Below are 22,024 nucleotides of genomic sequence, written 5' to 3'. Positions count from 1 at the left end.
GAATGAGAGGGGAGCATAGCTCAGTTAGCAGAGTTATATACTTTGCACACAGAACATACCAGGTTTGGTCTCTGGCATCACCAGTTGGAAAGATCCCAGTTTGCACAGGATATGAAAGACCACTTCCTGAGATTCTGGAGTAGCAGATTTCCATGTTATGGCTGCCACCAGGTCTTCCGCACCATGAAATAACATATTTTTGTACTGGGCATTCAGTTTAATATAGCATCTAGAAAATCTCAGCTTTCATTTTTTGATAACGTTTCTAAGCTACAGTATATGACTATAAAGTTCAGAGTTGAAAGTGTGTGAACAGTGCTGGTGAAATCATAGGAATTGTAGAGTTGGGAGGGACTACAAGGGCCACCTAGTCCAGCCCGCAGCAGTCCAGGATAAGAGTCTCATGCTCTACTGTATGAGCTATGCTATCTTTGGGCAGTGGTGGTGAGCTGACTGGATAGATTTAGATGGGGTTTCCCTTTTACAGAAGTAGCTCTTTTGCTTCTCAAAGCTAGCAGAATAAATTCTATGAAAAGAAGTAAATATAAATGTGTTTATAATTTTACACATCTCAGAATTCCGTTTTTCTAAATTTAGGAATCTCCTGTGTTAGAGCTGGATAAGCAGAAGCTAAGAGGAAATCAGTAGTCTTGAAGGTATTGTATTGTGTGTTTGCCAGTTGTATGCTTCACATACCTAAATAAGAATAAAAGATAGGCCTGTGATGAGTTTTCAAGAAAGTGGGGGAGGGAGGTAGTAATTCACAACACAGTAAGCATGGCCAATAGTCTAAACTGGAAAGAGAGCTCAGTCCAAATATTCCACATTAGTCCTAAATCCAACTTGGCTACCCCTATACTTACTTGTGACATCACTTTTTATTCAAAAACACTTAGAACTAAAGGTTGAATCATTTAGGCTTATATAGATTATTCAGTTTTTCATTCAGTAAACATGCACATCTGCAGATTTTCCAGATGACTTTGCCTGTATTCACACGTTATTTCTTTATTGGACTTATTAGTCACTTTTGTTTACATAATGTAAAGAATGACTTGCAATATAATACAGAAATTTTAACAAAGTAAAAGCTAAACACACACACGTATATAAGAACCCATTGAAAGAGGCTGCATGTATAAACTTTCCAAGTTAAAGGTGAAAGGCCTGGCTGAAAAGAAACATTTTTCTCTCACACCTGAAAATAGCCAGGAATGGTGCCAGGCATCCCTCCCTGTGGAGAGCATTCCGTAAGCAGGGAGCAACTATTGAAACAGTTTTATTCCTGTGTTGCTACCTCTGGATAAAGTTTGGAGAGGGCAAACAGAATGCAGGATCCAGATTGTTTCATGTGGGGATATGTGGTCCTTGAGGTATCGAGGGCCAGAGCCGCCTAACACTTTATAAATCAAAACCAGCCCTTTGAATTGAGCCCGGAAACTAATTGGTAGACAATACAGTCTTGCCAGAATTGGTTTTCTATGCTTAGACCGTCTTGCATTGTCCTCAGTCTGTCAAATGCTGCACCGCCTGCAGTTTCTGAACCATCATCAAAGTTGGCCCAATGTACGACACATGACAACAGAGGTTGGGCTGCCCCTGTCCAGATGAGTGCAGATTAGGTAACTGTTAGGTCCAGTCACGGACGACTCTGGGGTTGCGGCACTCATCTCGCTTTACTGGCTGAGGGAGTTGGCGTACAGCTTCCGGGTCATGTTGCCAGCATGACTAAGCTGCTTCTGGCGAAACAGAGCAGCGCACGGAAACGCCGTTTACCTTCCTGCTGGAGCAGTACCTATTTATCTACTTGCACTTTGACGTGCTTTCGAACTGCTAGGTTGACAGGAGCAGGGACCGAGCAACGGGAGCTCACCCTGTCATGGGGATTCGAACCGCCGACCTTCTGATCAGCAAGCCCTAGGCTGTCTGGTTTAGACCACAGCGCCACCCGCATCCACCAGCTAAAGCGGATGCAGGGGTTTTGCATCATGGAAGCCACTTGAGCCTCAGATGACAGTAATGGATCCAGCAGTACACCCAAACTGCACACTTGCTACTAGAGAAGAAGTATAACCCCATGCAGAGCAGGGCACTTCCTACACATCTAGTCTACAGATCCACCCACTTACAGTGCCTCAGTCTTGTCTGGATTGAGCTTCAGTTTACTGGCTCTCATAAAGTCCACTGTTGAGGAAAGACATTGTTTCAGCATTTCCACTGATGGCCACACCTGTAGATGTAAAGGAGAAGGAACAGCTGTGTGTTGTCAGCATATTGCTGATAACATACTCCAAAACTCCAGCTGACACCACTTAGCAGTTTCATGTAGATGTTGTATATTGGTTATATATGCTTCAGCATTTTAACTTGACTCTCTTGTCCCAGCCAGAAGTTCAGGTCTCCTCTTCAGCTTATGAACCTCTTGCAATAGTAAGTATTTGAAATGTGATTATGCCAACTGTCTTCTTTACCTGTTGTTTACTGATGTATCATTCTCTCCCAATTGTGAATTCAGTGGTCAAGTATCTACTGGTTTAGGAACAGAACAGGGCCACCCAAAAACAAAGTAGTAGTTTGCACATTGTTGGAGTATGCTAGATATGCAGAAGTATATGACTTTGCAGACTAACAGAAAAACTCAACAGGAGGCTGATAAGAAGCTGTGAGCTTCCAGGGTATCTGGCAGGAGTGAGGAACTCAGTGGCTGGAAGTTATAGTTCAGCAATGTCAGAAGGCTAAAGGCTCCCCACACTTTAGAATCAGAATTGTAGAGTTGGAAGGCACCCCAAGGGTGATCTAGTCTAACCCTCTGCAATGTAGGAATCTCAGCTAAAGCATCCATGATGTCTGCAAATTTGATGAACATTCCTTCAATTCCTTCGCCCAAATCGTTTTATAAAGATGTTGAACAACAACAACAGGCCCAGGACAGAACCCTGCGGCACCCCACTTATCTCTTTTTTCCAGGATGAGGAGGAACAGGATCAGTCAGAGGGAGCAACACATTGCAACATATATTTGGCAGGCCCCACCATATTTATGTGCTGTCTCCTCAAAATAGGCTTGAGGCAGCTTTAAGAAAAATAGTCAAAACAACATCTTGGTATAATATATCGCCATGGCAGTTCTTGCCTCATTTACAAACATGCATTATAAAAGGCTCGGTTGTACAGTGGTACCTCTACTTACGAACTTAATTTGTTCCGGAGGTCTGTTCTTAACCTGAAACTGTTCTTAACTAGAAGCGTGCTTTTGCTAATGGGGCCTCTTGCTGCCGCTGCGCTGGCGGCACACAATTTCCGTTCTCATCCTGGGGCAAAGTTCTCAACTCGGGGTAACTCTTCCAGGTTAGCGGAGTTTGTAACCTGAAGCGTTTGTAACCTGAGGCGTTTGTAACTCTAGGTACCGCTGTATTTTGGAATGGCAAAGCATTGTAGTTTTGCCAGACAGTTGAAAGCTGGAGTACAGAACTATTAGAAAATTGTAAGGGTGGAACCAATAACCGCAGGTACAAAAGAGGCAGCATAGTCCAAGTAGAGGAGGAATGCTTAATCGAAGGCCTACGGGGTATTAGTGCTGATGGACCTGGTTATTTGTCTTGACTGTGAATTATCTGCCTTTTGATAGAATCCTAGAATACTGAATTATGGCAGATTGTTTTGTAGTGGTTTTATATTGTGCCGTTGTGCCCCACCCTAAGGCCGCTTGTTGATGAAGAGTGGGCTAAAAATATTTTAAATAAATGTGACTAACTAACTCTAAAATGGGGCTGGAGAATCTAGAGGTACAATTAAATAGAAATGCTTTCCATTGGCAGAATTAAGTTGAAATTATAATGATTCTGTTAGAATTCCATGCCGCTTGTTTAAAAAAGAGAAAGACCTAAAACACATTCTTTAATTTTGCTTTTTTTTCTTCCTGAAGAAGTAGTGGTGCTGATGTTCAGTATTTGGATTTGTATGCAGTAAACGTTGAAGGTTTTAGCCTCTTTTAGAGAGCAATATCTCTGTGAAGGGAATTCCAGATAGTTGGCACCCACAAGGGTGGAGTGCATCATAAGGCAACCTGGGGAAGGCTTTTCCAGCTGTTCTTAATAGAATGGGTTAGTTCCTATGGGGGACATGTTTAAATATAGGGGGCTTGAGATGTAAAGGTGAAAAACAACACCTTGAATGGCCTGTCAATGCCAACATAGTGAAGTGATGACTGGGTGGTTGTTTTTTAAACTTCCCATTTATGGAGAGTTGAGCTTGGCAATGTCACACGGCTACACAAATTCCAAGCACTTTGTGGTTTTAATTGGTGACATCAGTACTAGAAAATGCTACTCCCTTCCCCAGTATGCTTTAAAGTTATATTGGTTAATGTTCCTACCAAAAAAAAAAGTGATTACAACATAATTTATTAATACACGTTGTTTGTTATTGGTTATCTGGAGCCAGAAATACAATTGCATTCTACCTGTAAAGTAGCTGTGTTGGTTCGGTTCCAATTCGATGAGCCCTGGAAATTGAATATCTTTTAAATGTGGGTGCTTCTGAAAAATAAATAAAATGGTACATTAATAAGTCATCTTGTGTTTTACTGCTGGTGTTGTTGTAGAGCTCAAAGGTCAGAACAGTGTATTATCCCACTACAACCGTAGGAGGCATTATTTACTTGAGAGCATGGGAATGTCCTAGCTTTGGGTGCATGCAAAGAAGTTATCACTGTAATGCCAGAAGTGATGTGCAGTATGAGTACCGAGTCAGTAACACTACTACAGTATCTACTGTGACCACAACATTCTTCCTGTACTTTCTGTTGTCTCCTTCTCCTATGACTCATTCATTGTAGGTAAGCAGAGCATGTAGACAGTGACTACAGTGGTACCTCGGGTTACATACGCTTCAGGTTACAGACTCCGCTAACCCAGAAATAGTACCTCACGTTAAGAACTTTGCTTCAGGATGAGAACAGAAATCGTGCTCCGGCGGCAGCAGGAGGCCCCATTAGCTAAAGTGGTGCTTCAGGTTAAGAACAGTTTCAGGTTAAGAACGGACCTCCGGAACGAATTAAGTACTTAACCCAAGGTACAACTGTAATTCTAAAGAGCATACTCATAATCTAAAAACAGTTGTTTTAGAAACCAGATCTTTTTTTTTTTCATGGTTTGAAGGCCATGTTTGGATCCTTTACAGCAGTGTTTCCCAACCTTGGGCCTCCAGATGTTTTTGGCCTACAACTCCCATCATCCCTAGCTAGCAAGACCAGTGGTCAGGGATGATGGGAATTGTAGTTCAAAAACAGCTGGAGGCCCAAGGTTGGGAAACACTGCTTTACAGGCTGCATGTGCCCTGCAGACTAGCTGTTTCCCAACCCTGAGAACCAATATGGTGGTTGTGAACTCTCAAGCCCTTGCTTTCTACAGCCATGTAACTTACTGTATACCAAATTATCTAAGGATTACATGCTGGTTAGGATTATAAAATGGTCAACACTGCTCCATATGGGGTTTATAGAAGAGCAAAGTGAACAAGATGGATAATCCAGAAGTCATCTCAGATTACTAAAGCGCTTCCTCCTGTTAAGTGTTATCCTGTACGATTTTAGTTCTTGACATTTTTGTCAACAGTTCTGACAGGGAAGAAAAATGATGCAGAGAATAAAGTCAGAAACTATGTTAATAAATGACATTTTTTCCCCATGAGCATTTTCAAAGTCAATATTTATCCTTCTCTTAAGGAGTCTCCAAAGGACAAAAAGAATCGTTCAAGATTAATGTGGCTGATTTTCCCTGTGGAACTATATTGTAAAAGGGGACAGATCCTTATTCTCCATGTCATATTGAAGCCTACCACTGTACCTTTTAAAATTTGGGGTAGAAGCTGGGTCACTACAGTAAGATACCCCATTCATGAGTGTATGTTCTCTAGGAGGTGTGAAGAAACAGGCATGCCACTTCAGATTTTAATATGATAGCACAGTTGCAATCAGGGGTACCAACTTAAATAAAACAGGGGCAAGTAAGCCCTGCCCTGCATAATTGGATCACATGACGCAGTGCACAGACACAATTTGAATGGCAGTGCCCTTCAACTTTGGGGGCCCCCGCCCCCTCAAATGTTTTATTGGCGGGTGGGGGGCAAATACCCCTTGGCCCCTAGGAGTTGGCTCCTATGGTTACAATGTTCAAATTTTCACTCTTAGATATATTCAAGTTTACATTGCAATACAGGCAAACCACAATTTACACAGGGGTTACGTTCCAAGGCATTGCGAGTTTAAGTGAAATCACGTAAATTTGAAACTCCATTGAGAAAGCCTGCAAACACTCCATTCCGCCTCTTTTTGTGATGTTTCCGGGTCACTTCCAGGTTCAGTGTGAATCACACGTGCACAGTTGTGCACATAATTAAGGTTTAAGGTGCTGGTTTTAACCTTTAAAGCCCTATACGGCCTAGGACCCTCATACCTACAGGACCACCTCTCCTGGTATGCCCCACAGAGGAACTTACGGTCTTCAAACAAAAACATCTTGAAGTTCCCAGGCCACAGAGAGGTTAGGCTGACCTCAACTAGAGCCAGGGCCTTCTCGGCTGTGGCTCCAATCTGGTGGAACGCTCTGTCACAAGAGACTAGGGCCCTGCAGGACTTGACATCTTTCCGCAGGGCCTGCAAGACAGCTGTTCCACCAGGCCTTTGGCCAAGGCACAGCCTGACCCCCTCCTCTGGCAATCCTCACAGAACTCTAGCCCAATGGTTGCCATCAATTTGATTTGAATTAATGTTATAATGAAATGATTTTAGAATGTTGCATTATTTTATTGTTGTTAGCCGCCCTGAGCCCGGCTTTGGCTGGGGAGGGCGGGATATAAATAATTTATTATTATTATTATTATTATTATTATTATTATTATTATTATTATTATTATTATTAGACATGCCTAAAATGGTTGCTGCCTGTACTGCAATGTAACTTTAAAAGCATTTGAAATGTTTATTAGAGTCGTTTCCTGATGCCATGAATGGGTTGGTATTATCTTGTCATGTGACCGAGGCAGGAGAGCAAAGAGTTCTGGGAGGCAGGTGCGGTCACTCCTCAGTTTTTTATTTCATACAACCATCATAATGCAAGGTTAAAGCAGTTGTTGTATGTGCCTTTGGCCTGTATACCTTCTGTATTATTGTCACGCTGTGTAGCTAGTTCATAGAATTCATCTCATTTGCAGGAGGGTGCTATTCATGAGAGATTTGGACCTATACTTCTGCCTGCCTATCCTTTCATTGGTAAAAGGTAAAGGGACCCCTGACCATTAGGTCCAGTCGTGACCGACTCTGGGGTTGCGGCGCTCATCTCGCTTTATTGGCTGAGGGAGCCGGCATACAGCTTCCTGGTCATGTGGCCAGCATGCCTAAGCCGCTTCTGGCGAACCAGAGCAGCGCACGGAAACGCCATTTACCTTCCCGCTGGAGCGGTACCTATTTATCTACTTGCACTTTGACGTGCTTTCGAACTGCTAGGTTGGCAGGAGCAGGGACTGAGCAACGGGAGCTCACCCCGTTGCGAATTTCATTGGTACTTGCTGCCTAATTCAGTATACAAAAGGCAAAACATTCCAAAGCATAGGGAACTATATATGGTCTTTCACATATGCACAAATAACCCAAGCACTAAGATCTTCCACTGGGACGCAGTGCCACCACCATTGTCATAGGCTAAGAAGGCAGCAACGAACAAGTCTTGCTCATCTGTGGCACTGTGGTTTCATAACTTTATCCTGAATGAGACTCGCCTAGTGCCCACTGCATTATATTTTAAGACACTGGAATTTATTTATGCTTCAGTCACCGTTTCAGTTTGTACTGTTTATTATTTATTTGTTACTTTTAAGTGGCCTATTGTTTTGTTTTGAAGTGTGCCAATGACTGTGGCCTAAATATTATGAAGAGTGGCATACAAATACCTTAAACCAAATGCATACTCATGCTAAACTTTGGATTTAATTTGTGGTACGCCTGTCAAAGAAGTTGTCAGTCACTGTTTTAATCCCATTTGAACTGAGTGTGCAATATGTGCAGGCACTCACCTCTAAGCATCCTAGACCTATTTCATATAGCAACCCCAATAGCAAAGAATTTACTGTGGGGAAGAAAGCTGTGTGGTCCGAAATGTGCTCCCGGCTCTTACAAAAGTGTCAGTAAGCAAGAAAAGGTGTGGATTTTATGCGATTGTTAGGAACCTACTGAGAACTTTAAAAGTGACAATCAAAAACCATGAACAGTCCCATGAGCAGGCATTCACTTTGTAGTTCATCTCCTTATGGTCAGTGAGATCTATCCACTACCTGCGTTCAGAGTATTTTCTCTGCTGCAGCCAAAATCGGAGGCAGCGGCATTCCACCACGGGAGCTGGCTTTTAGAAAGAAAGAAAACTTTTGTTGAAAGAGATTTATATAAGCCTCGCCACGTCCAACTCGTACTAAGTACAACTTAATACTGTTTCATAAGGAGAAGGGGGTGCTGCTGGGCAGGAGGGTATTGAGGAAAGAGTCGTCTCTTTCCGCAGGGTCGCCGGTGGACGAAGGAACAGACAGCTCTCGACAGGCTAGCCGGGGCGAAACTCCTGCTTTCCTGGCGCCGGTGCTTCGAGGTTCAACTTGGCGAGTGAAGACGCCCAAGGCGCGCAGCAGGTACGCGGCAAAGGTGCGAGGGACGGAGGCAGCGAGAGCCCCGTCGCTTTTAAGGCTGATCTGTGACAGCCTCCTGCTCTCCTTTCGCGGGGTCTCTTTTGGGGTGCGGGTGGGTGCGCGCATTGAAGACGGGGTGGCTTCGAGCTCTCCATCTCCGCGCGCCCTTTCTCATCCTTTGCGCCTTTGGCACAGGTTCCCCGGGCTCTCCTCTTCCTCCGAAGCTGGCTGCCTTGCCGAAAGAGAAGGGGCGGGCGGGGGGGGGGCGATGGGTGGCTTTCTCCCGGAGTTGATTTCAATCATCGTTGGGAGGAGTTGGGTGTGGATTGCTGAACGGACAAAATGCCGAGCCACCCCCACTCGGAAGGAGCCTGCCTGCCTACCTACCTACCTACCGTGGGGGCACTCCGCAGCCGTGACGGTGCGCTCTGCAGCCAAGGCGCCCAGAGAGACCCGTAGCCAGCGAAGGAGCCGGAGCATGTTGGCGCTGCAGCCGCTCCCTCCGGAAGAAGAGCGCTACCGGCAAGTCCTTGCCAATCAGCGGGTAAGACAAACGCTTTGGCCACTTGGCGCAGCCCGAGCCCAACGCTGTAGATGGAGGCAGGCAGCCGGGGAAGGAAAACCCTCCTAGAAAAATGCTAGGATCGCAGCCTCGCGCGCTCTGCTGGTGCGCGTACGCGGCAGCGGATGGAAAGGCTCTCCCGGTAGAGCCGAGCCTGAAGCGATGCCCTTTTACTACTGCTGCTTATTTGTGTCCTTCTCTTTTTAAACCTCGCGGGTAAGTTTCTCGCACCTTGGAAGCCGCTCTGACCCCAAGTGGGGTCAACACGTAACGGTGGATTTCCTCCACTCTCTCTCAATTATGCCCAGAGTGGGGTTTTTTAATCGGGTGTGGGGATTGTAGATTATAGAAGCGGGACTTGTTCCAGATTAAAGAAAGATGGCCTTTTGCGCTTTCACACGGTGCAATTGAAGCGCGCGCTTAAAAATTGAAGTGTGAATGCAACGCTGACTGCATGTAGTACTAAAGCTCACTAAGATTGGACGCAGCTTCCTGGAAAGTGGACGCTCGCAGGAAGCCGGAGTTGGCTGCCCGGTAATGTTTGGAATGGGCCCGTGAGAGGAGGAAGAAGCAAGCGATTTTCCGTGGGAGTTATTTGCCTAGAAACGCGCTTTCCCCTAGCCAATCTCTAATTTGAAGCGAGAGGTTACCGTGCCAGTTGCTGGAGACATTATTTATCTTGACTCTGGGAATAAACGCCAAACGCTTGCAAACTAAACAAATATTAATTAATCAGTAGCCTAACGGGAAGTGGTTTCGCTGCGTCGTCCCTAGTTGGTGCGTCTGCCAGTCCATCTAAACACTCAAGCACACGGGTAGGAGGCCTTTGGGGCGCGTTTAAGTATCCAGAAATGACACGGGGCGGTGGTGTAGCCGGCTAGAAGCCGCGATTGGTTCCCGATTCCCCCTCCGTCCTTTCGCTTCTCGTGGGGAGGCAAGTGGCCGCGCGTCTTTTGGTGGTGCTGAAACCAGCAAGCCACCAGGAGGTCCAGTTATTAGCCAAAGCAGTTGGGCAGGTCGCTGTTGGAAAGCTGCGGTCCCTAGGTACGTCTGTCCTGCTACAGCAGTTGCAAACATGGATAGCCTGGTCTGGGAAAAGCGTGGGGAGAAATACGAAACAAACTGATTTTTTACTGTGTCACGGCGAAGTCTCTGGACAAAGTAGCGCCTGCAACAGGTTTGCGCGTTGCGCCCCGGGCTGCGCGGGAGCGGCTGGGACTGCCTTAGGAAAGGGGGACGGGTTTTAAGGAGAATTTAGTGTACTAGTTTGCTGGTTGTAGACAGGAGCCGTGGTGTCTGCACTTTTCCTTTCTTCAGTGGGACAAAGAGATCAGAACAAAACCGATCTGTCCCCTGAGTTAGTTTTTGCTCGTTCTTCCTCTCCAATTCACTTAATTCTTTGGGAGGACTGATCCGCTGAGATACTTGGCTTTTCTTTTGTAGCGTTGTCTTTCCAAAATCGGCCTTTTCTCTTCGAAACCTTCACCCGCAGTGAGCGTGGATCCAGGGTTTAACAAAGCAAAGGGGTTATCGTGTTCCCTATTTCCGTAGCGCCTTCAGAATACAAAGTGAATTATGTAAGTCTTATGTCAGTCCGCTTTTTCTTCTCTCTTTCCAATAGAGAGTCAGCAACAAGGGTAATTCCTAATTTCCTAAGAGGTGAACAGTTACACGTAGCAAAGCAAACTAAAGCGGAAAATGGGTGAGTTTGTTAGCGCTTGTTTTCACCCAGCCGCTTATGTCCAATTAAGTTGGCAAGAGATAGTTCCCGATCAATACCTTAAACCTCATAGGTTGGAAAGGACCTGCAAAGCACCACCTGGTTTTGACATTTAACTGCTTCCAATCACAGTACACTAGTCTAACAGCAATGCTTAAAAACACTCCTAAACCACAAAGGACCTTAAAGAAATATGCAGGCTTCTTCAGTTCCACAGAGTTTGGTGAGGTTGGAACTTAAGTAAGGGAGAAATCCTATTCAGTTACATGGGAGTAAGTTCCACTGAGCGTAATGGCATTTTCTTTTGAGGAGACAAGTATAAGCTTGCACAGAAAGTATGCTCAGGCCACCAACCTACTGCTGCTTTCCTGCATTTGACTGAAACCACTAAACAAGTGGTTTATTCGGATACCCAAATAACGCTTGGATCCACAACTCTTCAAACAATCTGGTCCAACCAACTTCAGTGACAAATGAATCTTCATCAAATCTAAACAGCGTTATGAGATTGTGGGTGCCAGACTCCTATAATCCTAGCAAGTGTTAAAAGCTAATCAAGCCAGGATAGCTTCCTGATGAGGTAATCGCCTGGGTGATCGGGCCATTGAGACAACAGAGGAAAGGGGGCTCTGTGCCAGATGGCAACTGGGTGGGGGCCCTTCTTCAACTTTTAGTTAGGAGGACAAAGCCTGAGTTGGAGGGCAGAGTTTGCTGTGATGTAACCTGGAGGAAAAAGCTGCAGGCTAGAAAGGCAGAGAGAATCTCAGCTGATTTCTGCTTGAATCCAAGGTTGCATCTGTGGGAGGAACAAGACCCTTTTGGGTGTTAATGTCGTCAGCCCCTCCATCATTGGCTCAGGTTGTATATACAGTGGTACTTCGGGTAATTCGTTCCGGAGGTCCGTTCTTAACCTGAAACTGTTCTTAACCTGAAGCACCACTTTAGCTAATGGGGCCTCCCACTGTCGCCGTGCCGCTAGAGCACAATTTCTGTTCTCATCCTGAAGCAAAGTTCTTAATCCGAGGTACTATTTCTGGGTTAGCGGAGTCTGTAACCTGAAGCGTATGTAACCCGAGGTACCACTGTATATGTAAATGAACTGTAAAATACAGGGACCACAGTCACTGCTGTGCCTCATTCACAAAAGGAAACACCAACCCTTGGTGAGTGCCTGGAACCCCGGAATCTCTCACTGCTCTGAGATTGGGGTGGTGTGCAACAATACTTTTGGTCCGTCTGGGGTCTACTGCATAGCACACATAACAAATCCAGATGCTATAATGTTTATGGTAGCAGCAGCAGTACTTGTATAACTGATTTTTCCCATGAAGATATGTTAATAATTATGGGTAAGAGGAGATAAGGGGATACCTTCTTATTGCATCCCATATCTATGTGACTTCCCAATATGGAGGAGCTGCCAATATATTATTTTACCTGCTTCTTTCTACAAAAGTTTCAAAGTGGTGTACAAGAATACTAACTATACAAATGTAAATGATAGCAATGTAGCATTTAAAATTAGCAATAACAAGTTAATTAGGCACTAATAATAATAAATGAATTTATCCTCACCACATACAGCACAAGATTGATCGCCCCAAAATCTTGCTTAAATGATCATAAAACCACAACAGTATTAATACTCAAATGCCTACAGATTTTTTTAAGTACTTCATTGGGCACCTCCCTGGGGTCAGCATTCAACAAATGAGGGGGCTGCCACCCAAAAACTGTTTTCTCTTTGCCGCTCTCTAAACTTCTCTGGGGAGAGGGACATAGAGTTCTTGGAGGTTTATATAAGAAAAGGTAGCCCATGAGGTATTGGGATCCTAAACTGTATAAAGCTTTGTAGGTTAAATCCAACACTTTGAACTGGGCAGTGTGAGCCTTAAAGCTTCATGCACCAAAATAACTTTGGAACAAAGAAGTCATTGGTACCTTTGCTTCATTCTCTACGTGGAATCTTTTCTGTGACTGAATGAAGCTTTCCTATCTTGTTTATTTTTAAAGTATCATTTCTCCTGTAATGGAACCATTCCAATTGATAGCACTCTTTCTTGCAGGAGTATCTTATGAATGACTGAAACAATTTGAATTTTCCAGAACTGAAACGTATGCGATCACTCCAGTTTGATAAAGCCATGTTCTGGAATTTTGCCAGGTCTGGTGTTTTTTTCCAGTCCATCTATTGAGGGAAGTCTGAACTACAGTTGATAAAAAGTAAATTCAAGAGTTATTTGTGCAAGACCTTGATGTTTAGCCCTGCAGTTTATGTCTTTAAACATCACCTCAATCTATTCCCAGTTTTAAATAATCAATATTTTTCTTTCTGGATCAGAATGCTTCTGCAATCTACTCCAGAGGCCAGTATAGTTTTATGGGAAATAAGTAGCCATTCCTCATTGGAGCTGCCCACACTCTTTTTCTCCCAAAGAGGAAACACATTCCTCCTCCCTTGGCCTGGCAATTCAAGCAGTGAAAAACAGCGTTATTCTCTCTTATGCTTCCATAGCAGTTTGCAACTGTAGCATGTTTATTCACTTGGCAGTAGGGAAGTATTTTGTCACTTAGAAGGTGTCGGTAAACAGCATATGGAGGGCTATCCTTGAGCTTGGGTAGTTGCACTGAATGTTGTGGAATTATTCCAGAGTATTGAAGCCAAAATAATATTAATAATCACCTGCTCTGGGATCTGCTGGTGATCTGGCTGCTGCAGTTTGAACCGGCTGAAGTTTCTGAGTGGTCGTCCAGCTGGACCTGTTAACAGTCACTCATAGCCAATAATAATATTCTGGAATATAAAGTCAGTCAATTCCCAATTAAAAATAGCTCATTAAAAAAAAAGACACACACAAGTGCACGAGCATACGCGCACATAGACACATTCCACCACTCTGTATTTATTCAGCCAATTTGTAGCTGAATACTATGGACCTAATGTGGGTTACAAGTGCTACAACAGGAAGGAAGTGGAAAGGAACCATAGGCCGTCATGCAGTAAGGGTGTTAGTAAATGTAAAGGGACCCCTGACCATTAGGTCCAGTCATGCCCGACTCTGGGGTTGCGGCGCTCATCTCACTTTATTGGCCGAGGGAGCCGGCGTACAGCTTCCGGGTCACGTGGCCAGCATGACTATGTCACTTTTGGCGAACCAGAGCAGCGCACGGAAATGCCGTTTACCTTCCCGCCAGAGCGGTACCTATTTATCTACTTGCACTTTGACGTGCTTTTGAACTGCTAGGTTGGCAGGAGCAGGGACCGAGCAACGGGAGCTCACTCCGTCGTGGGGATTTGAACCACCGACCTTCTAGTCGGCAAGTCCTAGGGTCTGTGGTTTAACCCACAGCACCACCCACGTCTCAGTAAGGGTGTTAGCGGGTCACAAAAAGAGAAGATGGACTCTAATTTAGCTCCAAGGGAGAAAACAGTGTACAACTGCATGTAACTGGTGTGACTAATAGGTACATGACTGATAAGGAATAGGTGAGGAAATATCTAGCTACCATAAGTGAGCTGACCACAAGCCAGCAGTGTGATGTGGCTGCAAAAAAAGACGTGCCTATTTAGTCTTCTTTAATAGAAGTTTCCAACGCACAGGAAAAATAGTAGTTCCACGTTACTCTGCACTAGTCATAACTAAACTGGCGTACTGTGCTGAGTTCTGGGCACCACAATTTAAGGAGGATGTAGATAAACTGGAATGGGTTCAGAGGAAGGCAGTGAAGATGGTCAGCAAAGTATGTCCTTTAAGGGAAGGCTTAAGGATCTGTAGATATTTAGCCTAAAAGAAGGCAAGACTGAGGGAGCACACAAAAGCCCTCTTCAAATACTTGGAAGGGCTGTCACTGTAGCAAGAGGACAAATGCTTATTCTTGCCTGTCCCAGAGGGCAAGGCTAGATCTAAAGGACTTGAGTAACATGGATAGGTTGATTGTGGTTGGACATTAGGGAAATACCTTAATGAGCAGCAACAAGACCAGATAACGGGGAGAGTGATGAATTCTCCTTCCCAGGAGGTTCTTTAAAGCTGGGCAGCCATCTGTTTGGGAAACTCTAGCTCTGGATTTCCTGCATTGAGCAGGTGGTTGGGCTACACAGCCTACAACAAGACCCTCCACTCCAACTCCAATTCTATGACCATACAAATTTAGGTACAGATACAGGGATTGATCCTACTGGGTCCCAATCTCACTTCCTCCCTGGACAGAAATCCAGAGTAGCTTTTATAATAAGTGCATGTATGTGTGTCCATTATGCACAGAGCTGGGGGTGTGGGCTGAACCTCAGATGTTTTTGCTCATTCCAAGAAAACAAGATTATTATTTTTAAAAGCCACTGCTTTCCTCTCCTACCACAGTTAACCACAACAAAAAGCCTCCAAGTATCTGATATTGGGGGGGGGGGAGTTTACCTGTCAGAAAAGGGGGTGCCTGCTTGACAAGTTTTCCAGGTTCCCAGTGATTGCCGTAGGATGCACATAAATCTCACAGGTGTGGAAAAAAATTTCCACCTAGGCATCCGTCTCAGTTATTGGGTGGAAGGGGTACATTAATCCGAATTGCAAAATCCAGAGTAGCAGCTGCGTTAGACTGCAAATTTACAAAACCAAGGAAAGCTTGCAGCGCCTCAAAAGGCAGCCAAACCCATGGAGACTTTATTATTATGCAATAATAAATCTGTTGATATTTTTTTTAAGCATCTGCTGCTGTTTCCTGCAGTATTGGCAAACGCACCCCAGACCCTGCTATGCAAAAAGCTTATTTGGGCCGAGGGGTCGCTTTCTCTGGACACTTTTGGGCATCCTAAATAACGTCTATGGAAGTGGGCGCGAACCAGCATACGGAGATAACTCTTGTTATCCAAGCCCCCGTTTAAGTTGTTACCTCAGCAAAAGCGCGGCAACGGGAACAGGAGGCCGGTGGAGGGGGGGGGGGCTGCCGTCGGAAGACGAGAAGGGGATTCCCTCAGAGATGTCGGCTGAAAGAGAGACCTGACCTGTCGGTGGTGTCATATTATTTTTCTCTTCCCTGAGGGGAAAGAAGCGCACAGCAGCCGGCCGGGGCAACCCCGCCGCTATAAATAGCGGGAGCGAAGCTGAGATGTCAGATTCCCGGGGCCTCAGCGCTTCCCCCGCGCAATGGAAAGTCTGAGGTAAAAAATAATAATGAAAAATGTCGCCGTAAAAATAGAGCGCCCGGGGACGCCGGCGCCGCTGAGGGAAGAAGCCTCGCTCCAGTCACGGCCCTCGGGAATCCATGTAGAGGCAGGCTTTTTTGGCAGGCCCTATGTCCCTGCCAAAGCCTGCCGTCGAGTTTTGCCTCAAGTGAGGACGGGGGCATCCAGGGAGGGCAGCCATATTTCTCTCTCCCCGCCCCACCGCCGCGCCTTCTGGGGAATTGAACAACTGCGAGATAGGAAACTTTCCACATAACTTTTTAATTTATTTTTAAAGCTTCGCCTGCTTCATTTCTGCCTGTCAAAGCCCACCGAAGTGACTCCTGTAAGGTTGCCATATTAACCCGACCCCCGCCCACCAGCTAGTAAAACTCTTTCACTATCACCACCACATGGTTTGTAATCTAATGGATTCCATGAGCCATGAGGATTCCATGAGGTCACCAAGTGCCTACCCAGTTGCCCTCTTGTCTGGTAGGTGAAAGAGGGTGGCCAGACCTTTTTTTAAAAAAATTATTGCTTTATGGTAGTTTACTGCTACTTCCTCGTTTTTCTGCATTTGCAAAATCCAAAAGGAAACGTCTCCAAAGGTAAATGTAACTCAGCAAATAGGTTTTTACTCTTCTATTCTCTTTTTTTTAATGCAACAAGTTTTTAGGAATCCCGCCACGCTCGCCTGTTTTTAAGGGGAATTGCCTTTGTTCAGGTTTTGCATGTCTTCTCTTTCCACAATTGCCTCGATATAAAGTTTCACTTTGGAACAAAAATAAAGGCATGTAAGCAAGACTAAACTGAAGAAGGGCTATGCCCAAAATAGATGCGGAGAAATGTTGAGAGGATGTATGTGTTATTGGGGACACATAAGCGTTGTATAAATAATAAACTTACTAAAATGTAATTTCTCAACAATCAGCTGAGAAACACGGTCAGAAACGCTTGTATCTTTTCATAACCTTAGAAAGGAAGAAATAATGTTACTGAGAACAAGCTCATGTTCAGTCATTCAGCATCAATATCTAACAAAATGTAGAGTATCTATAAGTTATTGTTGATTTGAGACTAAAGACACCATGCTAAATTTGAAAATTTCCCCCTCCTCTCCCCTCAACTCTGATTTAAGGGTAATTTTAAACTAGACCCAGTTCAGAGTTATTTCTAGACATTCAAGTATGTGGAATTTCTATGAACCTGTACAACTGACTAGAAACAGAAATCCTTGTTAATTGTTTTAACTTGTATTAGGACAGCTTCAGATACAAATATTTTAACTAATATGTTATTGTGTGTGCCTTGTTAAGCTTTTTTGATACTATGGCAAAACATACATTAAAAATGTGCATGTATCATCAATATTCAGCTGATATTCCCAAGTACATGGGTATCTCAGTTACTGCAGTATTGTACACAACAATAATAATCTGTGGTCATAAATGTTTTTGTCTATTTTAGTTACCACTGTAATTAAGCAGCTTCCATTTCTTCCTTTCCTCCCTGTTAACAATGACGACTGCTTTTGGAGAAAATCAGGATTCATTATAGACATTTAATTCTCCATTATAGGTTGAGTCGTGTAATGGGATTCCCCTTCAAATGTTTGTTGGGATGGTACCAAAAGGGAACTGCACACCAAAGATATTTTCTCTTCCTGGAATCACTGATGTGTAATTCCCTTACTGGCATTATTCCAACTACATACTTGTACAGGAATTCCATGCTGCCAGGAATGAGAAAACATATGTGAATGGGTCCTAATTTAGGCTTCAAGTAGACTATTGCATCCTCTGGAGAATAGAAGGCATAAGAAGATTTGGTTATTCTGCACCAGTGAATTTATTTCTTTTGCTGTTTCCCCTACAGAAATTGAAGTTGAGTATTAGGTCTTACAGAATGAGAACCCTTTCAAAGTCTTGTCAGATACCTACATACCAGAGAACCAAATTTACTGTGGGGACCCAATACCCCAATTAAAAATAATCCTTCACACATTAACAGTATTTAATATTTTCGTGATTTAGCAAACTTAATTGGAACAGTTGTCACTCTCCTTCAAACCCAAATGGTAGTAGCCACAGCACTGGGGTGGGTGAAGTCCAGCGTCATCAGTCATCAGATTGATCATTTGACTGGAGAAGCGTACCTTTGTGTGTATGTGTGAATAGGAGGATGCGGTGGGGGGTGGCCACAACTACTTTTGCATACTTGCTGCTGGCATGTAGCTATTGGAGGGTTAGCGAAGAGGGAATACAGTCCTCTAGACAAAAAAGTTAGCTACCCCTACCTTCTGACATGCCTTATTTTAACATAATTATCTGCTTAATTTGTGCATACTCTGCAAGTGTTGCCAGGTTACAATCCATATACTAATGCCATACATTTTGTCTCTGCCCTCTTCGGGTTAACTACTTCATTTGTTCTGGAGATCTGTTCTTAACCTGAAGCACCACTTTAGCTAATGGGGCCTCCCGCTGCTGCTGCTGCGCCGCTGGAGCATGATTTCTGTTCTCATCCTGAAGCAAAGTTCTTAACCTGAAGTACTATTTCTGGGTTAGCGGAGTCTGTAACCTGAAGCGTATGTAACCTGAAGCATATGTAACCCGAGGTACCACTGTACAAGGAAAAAATTCAGATGGCCTTTCCTAATGTGGAAACAGTTTTGCAGCTATTTCTTAGCTTTATGGTCACTAGCTGCTCAGGAGAGGAGTTTTTCAAGACTAAATGAATTAAGGGCCACAGTGTCTCAAGAGAGGTTGTCCGCCCTGAGCATTCTGTACATTGAAAGTAACAAACTTAGACAAAAAATTTTTTTGGGATGATTTTGCTATAAGGAAGGCTAGGAAAAAACATTTTTAGTCTAACTGTATTTGATGGTTGTAGTTTACTTCTTAATATTTTTTTTTTAAAAAACTGTTTAATAAAAACATAAAGTAGATTCTAAAAGTGCCACACTGTCAGGTAATCATGATCTTATTATTTACATTTCCCAGGCAATATAATTTGTAAACTAAAGTTTTTTTAAAAAAAGAATAACACTACAACTTAATTTTCCTAAAAATTAATGCTTATTCCACAAAAGGTTTACAAAGTTCTGTTATTGCAAAAGTTTTTCAGTGTTAATTTTAACATTTATGCATTTTTTAAAATCACCGTGGCGCTGTGGGTTAAACCACAGAGCCTGAGACTTGCCGATCAGAAGGTTGGCAGTTCATATCCCTGCGACGGGGTGAGTTCCTGTTGCTCTGTCCCTGCTCCTGCCAACCTAGCAGTTCGAAAGCACGTCAAAGAGCAAGTAGATAAATAGGTACTGTTCTGGCAGGAAGGTAAACAGCGTCTCCGTGTGCTGCTCTGGTTCGCCAGAAGCAGCTTAGTCATGCTGGCCACATGACCCGGAAGCTGTACACTGGCTCCCTCAGCCAATAAAGCGAGATGAGCGCCGCAACCCCAGAGTTGGTCACGACTGGACCTAATGGTCAGGGGTCCCTTTACCTTTACCTATTTGACAATAACATCTTATGTCCTTTAGAGGAGAAAATGTGAATTGCAGAATTTTAAATACCTGTCTTCATCCTTGGCTTCACTCAATTTTGGATATAACGTTCTTCCATTTTCTTCCAGTTGTGAGAGTGGGGGATTGGGAGGGGCCTCACAAATGGAGTAGCCTAGGGCCTCTCGTCATTTAAATTCGGGCCTGCAAAAAGCCTAATAGAATGCTCCACCTAGCCCATATTTCCCAGTGGTTTTTCAATTCTGTAGCTCTTTAATTGCTGTGGCCGTTTCATCAAAGAAGATTGCTCTGTTCCAAAATTCACTGTTTTCTGGACTTAAGGGCTCTTTTGTAAGCTATGTCTGTCTGGAGAGTTGTATGTATATAAGCATTCATAGGGGGCTGCAAAGCCTGAACTTAATTGAGCAGATCCTATCAGCTCTTGGTTGTGGGGCAGATCTTATCAGCACTATTTTATTTGTAGTAAGAACATTTTGCTGCTCTAGTTAACAACAGTTGTCCTTGTTTCCAAACTTGAAGCAACTTCTATTTTGGTATATCAATGATTTAATCAGTCTATTCTTGTATGTATATTTGTGGTTATTGTCTTACTGCCTCTGTTGGTTGAGCCAAATGCCTCAGGCAGTTGCATTCAGGGAGAGTTCTCTGTTCAGTGGGGCTATGGTTTGCACTTGTTGGTTTACAGCAAGCTGGGGAACCTGATCAGAAAGTCTATTTTCTTGCACTTCTCTTCTCATTCAGGGACTTCGGATAAGTGAATTTTTTAATAGCAGTTCTGGTCTTGCTAGTCCTTCAGCTTCATCTGAAGTATTGCATCTGTCAGCTTTCCAAGATGGGCCTGGTTTTGCAGCCCCAAGTCCAGCACTTCACTAGCTGTCACTGATGTGTCTGCTGCCTTGCTTGATATATCTTTTATGGAGGCCTCCAGTGGTTTTAGAGCCTTCTCCAACCTTTAAGCAAATCATGTGCAAACTTTTTAATTTGCTTAGCTAGTTCACCTGTCACTATATACTTCACTGAACTGGAGACTAGATTATAATCTCAGTGTTTTGCACCAAGACTGCCAGTTGCTAATCATTGCCCTTACATTTTCTTAATTCTCTTAATCTCAGCAGTTTATAAAAGGTTAACTGTTTACACATCTGTTTATATTTTTAAATGAAAAGCTTGAAATGAATGGAATTATTAATAACAGATGTAAAGATAACAATAGCAGTATGTGAAAACCAGCTTGTCATATAGAATTTCCTCAGCTATTTTCAACTGTACAAAGACATATTTCTTGTTTAATTTATCAACATGGTACTAATTACATTCTCATAACAAACATAACATGTTGTTTATAATTGAGGACTTACTTATTGAAATGATGATTTAGGAAGCAGCAACATTTTGGGACAGCTTCTTTCTGTGATTTTGCTAATGCCAAAAGTGAAAATATACAGTACTTTGTCCCTTTTAGAAATATCTGCCATTTTCTGTGCTATTACAATTTGTAAGGTTTTTCTTAAATAAAGAGAGGACAGAATTATTCTTATGTTCCACATACTGGCAAAAAGTGGAACAACATGGCCAGGTAGGTTATTATATCCAGGTTAGACTTTAGGATTTTAGTCTACATACAACAGCATGCAATACTGCATATGCAGCTTGAGGCAATGATTAGAGATGCACATTCTCATCACTATTGCAATGCAGATGGAAGTGTGCGCCCCCCTCCCCCATGCAGTAAAAATAACACCTGGACACCTCAAATCACCATGCATTTATCTCTTTTTTTCTATTGATATATATATTTATTTATTTCAAGCTTAAAAGTTACATTTTGTTACTCAACACTTATATTAAGTTCTACATATTAATGACTTCCCACTCACTGATCATCAATGCTTATATTCAAGATTATAGACAATGGCATTTTATAATTCCACCATATCCAGTTTCATCCTCTTTAACAGGTTTCTCAATATGTTCTGCTATTTTTTCTTAATATTCAAACCCTGCTGTGGACTTCACCTATGGAAAATAATTCTTTTAAGGGTTTCCAGTCCTCTTTAAAGGATTCTGTTTATTGTGTCTCTTATCAGTGCCGTCAGTTTTGCCATCTCTGTATATTCCAAGGTTTTCACCAGCCATTCTTCTTTTGAGGGTATTCTCTCATCCTTCTGTGCATAGAGATTCCTTACCACAGTGGTTACATAGATAAATACAGTTTAAGCTTTCTTTGGAATTTAACTTTCCAGTATCCCCAGCAGGAAGGCTTTCTTGAGAAAGATCAGTTTGATTTTTTCCCCTATTATATATCATGACCCAAAAGGCCGTGGCCTCCATGCAGGTCAGCCTCATGTGATAGAATGACCTCTTTCAATTCTTACATTTCCAACACTTGTTT

General features: G+C 43.4%; 1 protein-coding gene and 1 long non-coding RNA gene across 6 annotated transcripts in view; one reads left to right on the top strand and one right to left on the bottom strand.

Moving 5' to 3' along the window:
- Positions 1–1,773: 1,773 nt before the first annotated feature.
- LOC309377458 lies at positions 1,774–8,380 on the bottom strand. The gene is made up of 3 exons (XR_014171593.1): positions 8,227–8,380; positions 4,462–4,537; positions 1,774–2,230 (listed from the first exon to the last, which is right to left on the bottom strand). It is a non-coding gene; the product is annotated as an uncharacterized lncRNA (long non-coding RNA).
- A 156-nt stretch (positions 8,381–8,536) lies between these two features.
- CORIN (corin, serine peptidase) overlaps positions 8,537–22,024 on the top strand; it is a 106,799-nt gene continuing 93,311 nt past the window's right edge. Inside the window, exon 1 of one of the 5 annotated variants that reach the window (XM_081924379.1) lies at positions 8,537–8,672. Coding sequence is in view for 1 of the 5 variants with exons in the window: in XM_081924378.1 (XP_081780504.1) it covers positions 8,938–9,213 (276 nt within the window). In the remaining 4 variants the exon portion in view is untranslated. Of the gene's footprint in view, positions 8,673–8,922; positions 9,214–9,320; positions 9,448–10,080; positions 10,276–15,882; positions 16,107–22,024 lie in introns of those variants that run through there. The other 4 variants (XM_081924378.1, XM_081924381.1, XM_081924382.1 and 1 more) reach the window with 4 other exon arrangements.

The sequence above is a fragment of the Podarcis melisellensis genome, assembly GCF_964234715.1.
Source record: "Podarcis melisellensis genome assembly, chromosome: 9".
NCBI lineage: Eukaryota > Metazoa > Chordata > Lepidosauria > Squamata > Lacertidae > Podarcis > Podarcis melisellensis.
The sequence above is the reverse complement of the archived record's forward strand: the minus strand, read 5'-3'. Positions and strand labels throughout refer to the sequence as shown.